The sequence below is a fragment of the Drosophila bipectinata genome, chromosome 2L, assembly GCF_030179905.1.
Source record: "Drosophila bipectinata strain 14024-0381.07 chromosome 2L, DbipHiC1v2, whole genome shotgun sequence".
Lineage (NCBI taxonomy): Eukaryota > Metazoa > Arthropoda > Insecta > Diptera > Drosophilidae > Drosophila > Drosophila bipectinata.
Window position 1 is genome coordinate 18,796,565 of NC_091736.1, and position 12,670 is coordinate 18,809,234.

Sequence of the window (12,670 nt, forward strand, 5' to 3'; positions counted from 1 at the left end):
TAAGCCGATTAACTGCGTCCTTATCAGTTGAAACAAAAACAAAGCCAATTATTGGAGCAGACATGCTGATTAGTGGATAATCTATTAAGTAGTGCATGAATAAAAATGCTAGTTGGAGTTTTCCGCGGTCAGTCTTTGTTTCGCCGTCGATATGTGCTGTAAGTGCTGCGGAGTGACCCAGCAAAAGGTCTGGGTCTTCGGATCGGGTACGATATTCGCAGTATCGGGTATCCTGCTAATAGCATGCTGGCCAGGCTTCATCGACACCCAGATTATGAAGGTGAAACGGACATACTTATTGAAATAGAAAGAAGTTTAAAAGTGATTATATTGAAAGGCCCTACCACTGACCCCAACCTCGAAGACGTTTGAAAAATGGGAGGAGCTGCCGATCCCCGTTTACGTTTACATGTACCTCTGGAACTGGACGAATGCCGCTGATGTCCAGGCTTACGGAGTGAAACCCAGTTTTGAGCAACTCGGACCTTATGTCTACAGAGAAGAGAGGAAGAAAATGGACCTGGAGTGGCACGACAACGGCACAGTGACCTTCAACCCGAGACGAACTTGGTTCTGGGAGGAAGAGCTCTCCGGGGGCAAGCAATCGGACCTAATAACTGCCCCTCATTTGCCATCGCTGGTAAGCTCAGTTAATACTAGGGTATGACTAGATGATGCCTATTTTTATTTCCAGGCTGCATCCAATCAAATGCGAAACTCCAACGCTTTCATAAAGTTCATGTTCAACCAGGCGCTGAATAACAATGGAGGCAACCTCTTTGTAACTCACACGGCAGTGGAGTGGTTATTCGACAGCTTCTACGACGAGTTCCTCCACTACGCCATGACTCTGAACAATCCGCTGGCGCCGGCAATCGAGTCGGATCACTTCGCGTGGTTCCTGAATCGCAACGGCTCCAAGGACTTCGAGGGGCCCTTCACAGTGCACACCGGTGTGGGTGACATCAAGGAAATGGGCGAGATCAAATTTTGGAAGGGTCAGAACCACACGGGCTGGTACGAAGGCGAGTGCGGCCGTCTAAACGGGAGCACCACCGACCTCTTCGTTCCCGATGAGCCCAAGGAGAAGGCCCTGACCATCTTCATTCCGGACACATGCAGAATTATAAATCTTGAGTTCACGGGGGAGAGTGAAACTATTCAGGGAATCGAGGGCTGGAAATATGAGATAACTCCGAGTACCTTCGACAACGGCCAGGTGAATGCGAACATGCGGTGCTGGTGTCCGGTGGAGAAGCAGCTGAATAACGAGTGTCCTGCCAGCGGAGCCACTGATCTAGGACCGTGTGCCGAGGGAGTTCCCATGTACCTGTCGGCGGATCACTTCATGTACGCAGATGAAAGCTACGGAAACACCATCAACGGCTACCAACCCGACAACTACGAGAAGAACAACTTCTACATGATAATGGAGCGTAAAATGGGGGTGCCCTTGAAGGTGAACGCCAATGTCATGATCACCTTATACATAGAGCCGGACGATACCATCGAGTAAGATATATATGCCGAGGTACATTCCTCTATTATATTTATTCTTTTTAAACAGCATTTTGAAGGGGCTGCCCAGCTTTTATGCCCCACTTTTCACCACAGCAAGTCGAGCGGAAATTGACGAGGAATTGGCAAAAGAATTAAAGGTATTAAATATTCTTAGAAAATAATGAACAAACTACTTACTCCCTATCGTTTCAGCTGGCCCTTAACTTACCTGCCATTGGCCGTTACACGGGAGTTGGGTTCCTCTGTTTGGGCTGTATCCTTATAGCCATTGGTACCTTGTTGACCATTAAGCGGAAGTGGTATGGCCAGGCTGATGCGGACAGACAAGCTCTCAAGGAGAACGAAGAGACCCCTAACGTCACAGATTCGCCCTCCAACGATGTTAATATATAATTTTAGAAAAATCTTTGCCATGAACACAGATTTGTGATTTGCAGAAATCATACTGTGATAAAAATTGTTTTTAATTTTAAATTATTATTTAAGGTTTTTTTTTGAAGATGAAATATAATAAAACAAGAAATGACAGCTGACGGAGCCGAAGTTGATATACCCTTGCAGTTATGATCGGATATAAATCGTTATGAGATAATTATGAGTTTATTATAAAAGCAATTTATTAAAATATATCATTAAAAAAAAACTTTTATCTTGAAAAACACGAAAGTTCGGTCATTTCCGGGTCACTATAGGATATAGTCCCATTCTCATCCGATTCTCAAGCGGAGTACCTTAAACGATTTCTAGATCAATTCGCCACCATTCTGCATCAAAATCCTGAGGCAAAATATTTTTTAGATTTTTTGTCCATTTTCGTGATGGGATCCCTTGAAAATGTGGATTTCTCCTATAAGGTTCACAGTGATGGCTATATCTTCCCCAATTCTCATCCGATTCTCAAGCGGAGTACCTTAAACGATTTCTAGATCGACTCGCCACCATTCTGCATCGAAATCCTGAGAAACGATATTTTTAGATTTTTCGATCATTTGAAAATGGGGTTCTCCTCTATAGAAACCTTCGGTATGAAATTCGGTTTGTCGTATTATTTGCCAAAAATAGGATCCATTCGAACTCTCTTACTGTAAACATATCAAAGTTATTAATATAATCTAATCTTATATAAACTAAATTCTATAGGAAGGAATAAAATTTTATAATAGCTATTCTATTGGAAGACGTTTTTTTAAAGTACAGGGTATTTATTTGTCGATTGGCTATCAAGTTTATTAGCTATAATTATTTGAGCCAAATCGTTAATTATAATTAATTAATTATTAATTATAATTAATGCCCTAATAATTATTAGCCTTATTTACCAAAAGAAGCTCAAAGAACAGCCATTTAAAAGAGCTTTCGCAGATTAGCCTATCAGACCTATTAAAACTTGCGAATTGAGAACAATGTTAATAATAGTTTTTAATCGGTATTCGAGTGGAAATGCCGTAGGGGGTCTGTTTTGGAATCTTATCTTAACTTTCGCCTCAAACATCAATAAACACAAGAGCCTTTCTATAGCCGCCTAAGAGCAAGATTAATAGCCCGGTCTCGGTGGCTTTTTAATCAGTTTGCAGAAATCACTCGCAGAAATCACCCAAAATGTGCTGCAACTGCTGCAGTGTCCGTCAGCAGAAGATCTGGGTCTTTAGCCTGGGTGGCCTGATCCTGGCCTTCGGGATTTTCCTGGCCACAGCCTGGCCGTTCGTGTACCGGCCGTGGCTTCGCAGTATCATGCCCCTGTCGCCGGGCTCCTTTATCTACAAGCGCTGGGTCACCACGCCGGTGCCCCTGTACAGTTCGATTTACTTGTTCAACTGGACCAATCCGGAGGATTTGGACACCGTGGGAGTGAAGCCCAACTTTGAGCAGCTTGGCCCGTACGTGTTCAGCGACTTCAAGGTTAAGGAGGATTTGGTGTGGCAGCAGCCGGAGGTGACTTATTACGGCAAGCGCACTTGGCACTTTCTACCCGAGAAATCCAATGGCTCGCTAGAGGATGTGGTGGTGGCTCCGCACTTTGTGTCTTTGGTAAGGATAAGTGTTAATTATTGCTTACAGGGTCTTTAAAGTGCTCGTTTGTGGCTCAAAAATTGAAAGAAAGATATAAAAGCTTTCTATGCTCATGGATTCGTGGGCTCAATAGCCGAACTGCCAGACTATCTGTCACCCCATCGTGTAAGCCCAGCTAATCCCCGCTATTCTCCCGATTTAGACAGCTGCCTCGTATTCACGCCGATTTCGACGTATACTGCGCAAGGTCATGAACTTTGCCCTCAATCGCGAGGGCGGTGACAGCAAGATGACCCACACAACCGGCGAGTGGCTCTTCGACGGCTACTACGAGAGCCTGCTGGACTTTGTGGAGCAACTCCACTCGCCGCTGCTGCCGATCTACAGCAGCAACTTCAGCTGGTTCTACGAGCGGAACAACTCCAAGACGGCCGAGGGAAACTTCACCGTTCACACCGGCCGCGGAGACCTCAGCCAGTTGGGGGACATTATGCTCTGGAAGGGGGAGAACCACACAGGCTTTTACCCGGGCGAGTGCGGAAAGGTCAATGGCAGTACTGGGGAGCTCTGGTCCCCGGATCGCCGCTGGGATCAGCCCACCACAATTTTCCTGCCGGACGCGGCACGCTTCTTGAACTTGTTTCCCAAGGAGAACCTAACCATCGACGGAGTGGATGTCTGGCGGTATGAGTCCACCAATCGCACCCTCGACAACGGGCAACTGTCGCCGGACACCAAGTGCTTCTGTCTAGAGAACCGGGAGTGTCCTCGCAACGGAGTCCTGGATTATGGGCCACCGGCCTTTAACGGACCATTCTACATGTCCCACCCGCACTTTTATCTCACCGACGAAATGTACAGGGAGAACACCACTGGACTGAGACCGAACGCCTCGGAGCACGGCATGCATGTGATTATGGAGCCGACTCTGGGAATCCCCCTTGACCTAAGGGGGCAGCTGATGATAAGTGTGCGGGTGCAACGGGATGAAGCCATCGAGTGAGTATAATTATCTTCGAATTAGGGGAGACTCCACTTCAGATGTTTGACCAAACACTTAAAGGGGGTTTATTTTTAGTGTGGCATTCTTTATAGTGATAATATTCCACTTCCAGCCAAAAAGATTAAAGCCATTTATGTTTTTGTTTGCTAGCTTTTTCCAAAACGTTTCTTATGACCATTATGCCCCTCTGTTTACGATGCGAATGCATGGCGAGCTGGACGAGGACCTGACCAAGTTACTAAAGGTGAGATGGTGAAGAAAACACCTGAATAACCACCCTTACTTATACCCCACTATTTTCTAGCTTGCTTTGGGTGCACCCCTCATTGGCCAGTTTATCGGAATCGGATTAATTTTGCTCGGCATTATTATAATCTTAACTGGCGTGTTTGTCACAAAGAATCAGAAGTGGTACCACCAACACAGGGAGCCAGAGGAGTCAAGTCGTAATGCAAAATTGGCTGACAAATGATTCAAATGCACTTAGGGTGATAAGAACCTTGAGCGGTCCGAGCCAAAGAAACAAAGCAGTAATCTCCCTATCAATGGAATTTTCTAGGCCTTTTTTTTAAAGCCATTATCGTCTTTAAAGACCGGACCATAAAAAATGCAAACTACGTGCTCGACTGGATTATCCAATTTCGTTCAGGTGTTGCCCAGCTGCGGGAATCTAGAATTACACAAAATTATGGCCTTTCAAATATGCTAAAATTTATTAATATGTTAATAATTGTTTTTTGTTGTTCGCTCGTGAGGCTAGAATCCTTGGGCACGTAAGCTGTATACTTTATGGCGTACGAACTCTTTCACCACAAAAAGCAAAAGGAACGGCAACGGCTTCAACAAGAAAGGCAGCAAATACCAAACTGGAAATTTGAAAAATGCCAAAAGAATATTATAAGCGACTAATTTATATGCGCCAAGCACGCAAACTTACGTTTTGCACACACATTGTTGGTTGCCCATCGAAAGGACGAAGGAACAAGTTAAACAATGTATGAAAATATGAAAATTATATGACTGGCAGTATGTGTCGGCCATAACTTTAACGAAATATTTGTGCTGGGTAGTAGCTATTTTGGGTAATAAATACTTTGTAGAGCTATTCTAAAATTAAACTAAATGTTGGAATATTTTTCGGAATAGAAAGAGTACCATTTACAATTCATAGCTCTCATCCACAATGGGATTTATTAAAGAAAACTGTATAAAAATTAAACAGAATACATTATTCATACTCGGTAAGCAGCAAATATTGTTTAATTGAGTTTCCAGCCCATGGACTAACCAGAAAGTCAACAGGCAAGATATTTTCTAATAATAAATTTTTGTTTGCATAATATTTTCATTCATATTTTGAAATTAAATGGAAAACAAGCCTAACCTTGACAAATTGCCTGAGGCAGCCCCAATAAATGGCTGTCAACACGTTTATTAACATTTATTTTACAGCAGCTCAGTTTTCCATTTAAGGAGGCATCTCAGCACACTTTCTTTCTCGAAAGGACATCGTTTGATTTACGGCCCAGCATATGTTTATATTTAAAGTTTCATTCACTTCTGTGTGACACATATTCCCATTTCTCAATGGCTGATAATAGCCATTTTACAAATATCTCAACTGAACATGGTTTATATATTTTCTCCAGCCTCGAAAGTGACTTCTCAAGGGTTTGTCTGTCAATTTGTATTCTATTTTGGGGTTCGGTTTGGTCTTTGCTGAGCAACCACAGCAATGTGCAATTGTGCGAAGAATTTTTAATGAAATATTTAACAACAGCACCCAGAAAAAAGACGAAGAAAGCCGGTAAAGCAAAAAATGTGGAACTGGCACTGCCACTGACCAGTTTGTCAGCCAGTCAGAAAAAAATGTGTCCAGCAACAAGAACATTTAATTTTGGAAAATAGGTTGTCAAGGTACGCAGACTGACTGACATTTTTATACTTTTTTAATGCTCTTGATACCGATTTGTAACTTTTGTTGGGTCATTTTCATTTCACATAAAAGTTGTTAAAAATAAAGTAAAGTAAATATTTTAAAACATTTTAAAGTGTTAGCCTTTCATTGATAAATCTTCTGATTTTATGCTCTGCTATTGTTAGAATTTCTCCCATCAAGGGTAGCCGGAAATCGAGCCCATCTGCTCATTGCTTACTGCTGCTATAATTTTTTTAATGCCCCTGTGGTTTTTTTTTCTTTAAACATAACAAGCAACAGATCGCGTCGGCGGTTGACTTCATTATTTTGGCCAAATCCAAAAAACCAAGAAAAAACGCTTCAAAGCTCAGAAATGGGTGAGTGCGGTGCGGCGTCTGTGCCATTGTTGCCTGCTGTCCGTTTATGTCGCGAAAACTTCGGTGTCCTAATCTGCTGCCTGACTTGCATACTAATTTGTTTGTTCCTCGTCGGGACGAGCCCTCCCTTTAACGGGCTGCCTTTATGGTCTTTTGGGCTGCTGACAACCCGTAGATTATGTTGTTGGCTTGGCTTTGCCTTTTGTCCGAGAGAATGTGTGTGACCAGTGTCATGTTGCCTTGGCTTACAGATTTTGGGTAGCCAGGCCTCCCAGCCAGCCAGTTTGTTTATTTCAGCTGCCCGTCTATAAAACCCTGTTTAGCTGCTTAATTTTTTCCTTTGTCATGTTGACAGTCTCTCTGTCGGCTCAAGGACTCTGACCGCTTTTGTTGAGCGCTTGTTGGCTTGCTGGGTTCATTTCTCGCACAATTTAATGTTATTTAATTGGCATTTAAGTTTGTGAAAACGCCACTGTTTGAAGCACCGATAAGGCAGACATAATATTAATGTTTAGGTCAGCTTTTATTGGGCGTCCTTGAGGCCCCAAGCAGCCACATAAAATCCGCAGCCAGTATTAAATATTCACGTTTCATTAATTATTACCCATTTTTTAGAACACACATTGTTAAGCACTTGTGTTAAATTTAATTCAAGAACACCAAATAAATCCGTCTGCAATTAATAATTTGTGACATTTTAACTACAATGTGGAAACCGCAGTTTTCCAGCCACATCGCCCTGCATTTTGAGAATTTATGATACAATTCTCTATGCCACGTGCAACGGCTTATCCTTTTTCTATGTTTTGGTTAGAAGAGCAAATTGCATTGGGCCTTTGGCGCTGGGTCAGATGGTATAAAGTTGACAGCATCAGAAGGGAAATCTGCCGCTGCCAAAAAGGCTAAATAAACACAGACCATTGTGCGCTGACGCCAAAAACAACACAAAAATCAACAGGCGAGAATTTTGTGAAAAAAATTTAAAAATTCAATTTAAAAAACATTCCGGAATTTGTGCTGTTCTCCCACTATAGAGGCCCTAGTGCTCATAAAACTGGTTATGGTTAGAAAACTGAATGGCGCAGCCAAACAATTTATGTTTGTAGTTTTTATTTTCTCACCACTCCGCCCTTCTATAAATTTGTGTTTCAGTTGGCTAAAATATTTACAAAACCTGAAAAGCACACTAGTAAAATATTTGGCTGCGCAAAAAGTAGCTGATATAGCTTTCAAATTTAAATTAAACCGGCGAAACCAATCCGAGCTAAGCGAGCCAAAATTGAAAAGTGGAAACTAATTACATATGGGTAAATATAATACAGTTCCGCTAACTGAATGAGTGCTGCAGTGAATTAATTTTGCCCACTTTGTTTTCTAATGTGCTGCCACAGAATCATTTGTTCAAAAATTACGCGTATGGTTGCCGGTCGGAGTATCCGCCGGGCTTCGCATTCCAATTATTGCAAATTCCCGCGAAAATGTTCGAAAAGTTAAGAACTACCCACCAGTTTAGGGCAATTTTTTAAGCGAGAACAAACTAAAAATTAAATAGCCTTTTGATTAAAGAAGATTTTGAAATTTGAGCAATTAAAACGGCGCACGACCAACACTCCCATGTCCTTCCCAGCTGGCCAACTTTGGGCAACGAAATTATTACGCATACGCCATGTGGCACACAATAGGGCTGCCGAACTCATGTGTGCTGAGCGTTCTAATTGCTCGGCTTTATGAACTGAGAGCATTAAGTGCGAATGCAATATGCAGGGCATGCTTTACACGCCGGCCCGATTTGGGTTTTGACCAGGCTTTAAGCTGCGCTCAACTCAGGACACTGCCGATTGGCTTGGCCCTCTGCCAGATGGAAACTTTCGGGAAGCTGGAGCGTCTTCTGCCGGCCTTGCGAAAACCATTTACCCAAAGGGTTAAAACATTAAAGGGATCGCCAAGGAAGCAGCCAAAGTGCTGGGCGCTTTTGGCCGGCAAGGAACTACATCAATTCGAGAGAGAAAGTAGTTGGCCCAAACGAGCACTGGCCAACATTGTTTGGCATCGTGTCCGAGCATATGACTTTGGATATTTGAAAGGCAATTTCCCCAGTGTTAGAGCCATCCATGCAAATTCAATTCCGATGCATTCTGTTTATCGGGCAGTTTTCGCCCTTTAATGCTGCTCTTCTGCCTTTATTCGCATTACATGAGCTGGCGGGCTGCTCATCCCTTTCCATATCCGGCCTAAGGCTTTATTTGCTCAACATTGGCCGTATCCACTGCCGGGGACAGCTGGCGTATGCTTTCAATCAACCGAACCGAATCGCAAAAATTCGCACTTCCGCATGTACGTTTCCGCCAAATTTATCGATCAACCACCTGGCCTGGCCTGGTGCTCAACAATTTTCGCACTTAAACCGCAGAAATTTTGTTAAATTTTCATTAAAAATACATTGCCTGGCAATTGCCGCAGCTGTGCCGTGCTGTGTCGGCATCAAAATGTCACTCCGCGTTCCAGCAAGTAAGCTTTTTGCATCCGTTTCACGAAGCCATGTGTGAAAAGTTTTCGAGGGAATGGAGTTACACCAACGGTCTGCAAACTGTGAGTTCTTTAAAGTGTTTACAAATATATTCATCAGCGGAAATCCACATCAAACCTCAATACTAGAGATAGCTTTACATAACTCAACTATTTCAAAATAACTAACTTTGAGTGTCAATAACAATAACTATTTTGACATTTATTTAATCAAATCAACCAGAACAGCCTTAAATACATTCCATGAAGAGCTGTCTATAAGCTTTTAAATCAATATGCCTTGCAGAAAAACACAATTGATTGCTTCTGCTACTCATTTGTCAACTATATCGGAATAACGAAGCACGAAATTCTATTCGCATTCCCCAGAACCCAGGAGCCAGAAGCCAGGACCCTCATTGCCATAATTGTTAACCACATGCCATTTATGCCACACTGTAGGACTGCTGGCTTTCCATAATTTATTTACATATATAGATGCATGTGACTTAATGCCGGAGCCGGGCATTTAATTAAGTAAGGCAAATCCATGGCCATGGAATGCTCGTTGGTTTATTGGCCAAGTATCACTGCAGCATTTAATAATGTCAATTCCATTTGAGTTGTGTGTGCGTTGATTTAGTTAAGGCTGCGGCTTACTGGCGGCCAATTTACAGCTCTGTCGGCTCCGGCTGCTCTGTCCGGGCCTGTCGGACTGCGTAGGTCAGCTGGAAGCCCGTCTCGGAGGCACTCGATTGTGCGTCGCTGGAAAAGTGCAACACAAACGGCGACCGTGCCACCAGCTCCTGCCCCGAGAGGTTGCTGCCGCAGTAGAAGCTGGCCTGCAGCTCCGGCCTACTGACCATGTATGCGTTCGGAATGCTGAGGTAGTCGGACACTCGGCCGAGAGTCTTCACTGTACTGCGGCAGTCGGTGTCGTAGGCCGGTCCTGGTGCGTCAGAATTGGCCTTCGAAATCGCAAAATGGTCGATCTTGTAACTGTTAGAAAGGGGTTGGAATTGTGTCAGGTTCTGCCGTTGAGTCACTCTTTGAATTCCCCAAACTTTTATCTTTTCTGACTCATCACTCACCTTATCTCCTCGTCGGCCGCTCCCTTCACACAAATGGAGTACCTCGTGCTTGGCATGTAGATGCCACCTGCAAAGTTGAAGCTCACAATGCCTCCGATTTGGGTCCTGAAGTACTGATCGCAGCCCAAGGGAGCCAGCAGCTCCAGGTCAGCCATCGAGGGCGAGGTCAAGGAGTTCATTAGCTGAGCAGCGGGACCGGACCCGGAACCTAAGCCGGACTGCCCTCCGAATATGGTTCTGGGCAGCAAGTTGCCCAGAAAGGGTAGAATCGGACGAACCGTGGGCAACTGCACCAAAGGTTGGCGGGTGGCCACAGCTGCCGAATCGCGGGGACACTCAAGCTGGGTGAGGGTCAACTGCCAGGCGGACTGGGCGGAGAGGGCGCTGGCTAGGCGGAAGAGTAGCTGCAGCTCCTGACCTCGGCGGAGGGGAAAGTACAAGTGCTGGCCATTGTTGCGACCACAAAGGCGAAATCGCTGAATCTGCAGAAAATCGCGGCACTCCAGCAGCTGGGTAGTCGCATTCAACTGCGGCTGCGGCAGGTCCAATCGCTCGAAATCAACGCGCACCTGGCACACCTGGCTGCTCCACGGGGACACGCGGTACTGGCAACTGTCCAACTTGGCCAATTCGCCTGTCGCCGGGCTGCGGATAACGATGCGCTTCTGGCGGACACTTGTTCCCAAATTGCAGGACACCGTCTGACAGCGGACAGGTGTAAATGAGGGTGAAAGTGCGAGGGCTAGCCACACCAGCAACGGCAGCGGCATCAGCAGGTGAAATTCCATTTTGTTCGAATTGTTAGTGCGCTCCGATTGGGGCATTTTCGCTGAGCAGCGCTTTTATATCAATTTCTGAGGGCAATTGTATCTTATGGCAGATAACTGCCATTGACATTCGGGCGATAACGTTCCGAAGATGTTACTTCACGATAATGTATCTGAACCGTGGTAGACGGTGATGCGTCCCTGGAAGTTTCGTTGTGAAATTTTCCAAGGGGGCGAGCAGAATGCGTTTTATATCTTTAAAGAGTGACTTCTTAAAGTATCAGATGAAGACATAATTAGAGAATTTTATATTATCTTTCCCTTTCAAACGACCATCGTTACTTCCTTAATTCGAGTGAAATGCCTCCCCCACAGAGTGGGCCTGTAATCATTATCGAATAAATAATGCGCTGGAGAGAAATGCCAGGTATGCATGCAATCAGACAGTTCTCCGCCCCAGCAGATAACATTTGTTCTCCTTTGGTTTAAGCCTTTTGTTTTTTTCCAAATAGGAATTCATTGCCCAAACGTTTTATCAATAAATGCCACAAGGAAGTTTTACGCACATTTTATGACAAAGCCAGGAGAGGAGGCGTTTATGGGGGACTTACACCTTTTATGAGGTCGCCTCCACGCTCCTTAGGCCTGCTTAGAGGACCTCGGCGCACGTAAAACAATAAAATTCCCGGCATTTATATGAGCATACCTTTGATTGTGTATGAAGAGGTGTAAGTAAGAAGTGGGACAGGTGAGAGGCCCAACCGTTTTGCATATTTTGCGGCATAGTTTACCACTTGTAATTAAAATTAAATACCCCCTCCCCCCACCCATAGAACTTGTATTAAATTTCATTTTATGTTAAACACTGGCTGACAAAAAATACTGCCGAGGTGGCGTTAAAATTAAACAAACGACCAAATAATACTTGAATTGCATGCACAGCCAGATTAACATATCAACAGCAACAAAAAATGTCATAAACCTGGAAAAAAATAAATATTCACAGCAAGGATGCACTGCCGTGCCAGCCCAGCAAGTGCAGCAGTATGGCACACTATGGTACACATTTGCGTTCAAGTTTCAAAAATTTATGGCCCAAGTACAAGCCCAGTTTAAAAACAAAGCCAGCCCAGCGAGGAACCTTCAAAAATATATATTTACGTTTGTGTGTGTATTTATGGAGCTGGAAAAAAGCCATGGAGCTCGTGCAGCCGTCGCATAAAAATGAAAACTATGTACTAATAAGCAAAAACAAGGTGGAAAAAACGGCAGGCTAACATCGTTAACTGAAGGAAACTGGTTAGCGCCAACAGGCGAAAAATGGCGGACATTCTGCCAGGAACTTTCAATGCCCTTCCAATGGAGCGTAGCTCAGCCTAAGGTTGAGATTCCTTAAAACAATTTGTGTCTTGTTGCATTCTGCCCTTGTTTCCTTCAGAAATCATCCTATTAAAGCTTTGCAACGAAAATAAAAAAAT

General features: G+C 44.0%; 3 protein-coding genes across 3 annotated transcripts; 2 read left to right on the forward strand and 1 right to left on the reverse strand.

Annotated features, from left to right (window-relative positions):
- The first annotated feature begins 132 nt into the window (after nt 1-132).
- On the forward strand, nt 133-2,071 carry ninaD (neither inactivation nor afterpotential D). The gene is made up of 5 exons (XM_017251547.3): nt 133-280; nt 338-640; nt 695-1,512; nt 1,568-1,658; nt 1,714-2,071. The coding sequence occupies exons 1-5, from the start codon at nt 152-154 to the stop codon at nt 1,912-1,914; spliced, it is 1,542 nt and encodes a 513-aa protein (XP_017107036.2). The 5' UTR covers nt 133-151; the 3' UTR covers nt 1,915-2,071.
- Nucleotides 2,072-3,120: 1,049 nt separating this feature from the next.
- Nucleotides 3,121-5,469, forward strand: LOC108132219 (protein croquemort). Its single transcript, XM_017251543.3, has 4 exons — nt 3,121-3,549; nt 3,734-4,530; nt 4,685-4,778; nt 4,839-5,469. The coding sequence occupies exons 1-4, from the start codon at nt 3,121-3,123 to the stop codon at nt 5,004-5,006; spliced, it is 1,488 nt and encodes a 495-aa protein (XP_017107032.2). The 3' UTR covers nt 5,007-5,469.
- Nucleotides 5,470-9,783: 4,314 nt separating this feature from the next.
- LOC108132265 (uncharacterized) lies at nt 9,784-11,226 on the reverse strand. The gene is made up of 2 exons (XM_017251595.3): nt 10,426-11,226; nt 9,784-10,333 (listed from the first exon to the last, which is right to left on the reverse strand). The coding sequence occupies exons 1-2, from the start codon at nt 11,211-11,213 to the stop codon at nt 10,006-10,008; spliced, it is 1,116 nt and encodes a 371-aa protein (XP_017107084.2). The 5' UTR covers nt 11,214-11,226; the 3' UTR covers nt 9,784-10,005.
- Nucleotides 11,227-12,670: the final 1,444 nt, after the last annotated feature.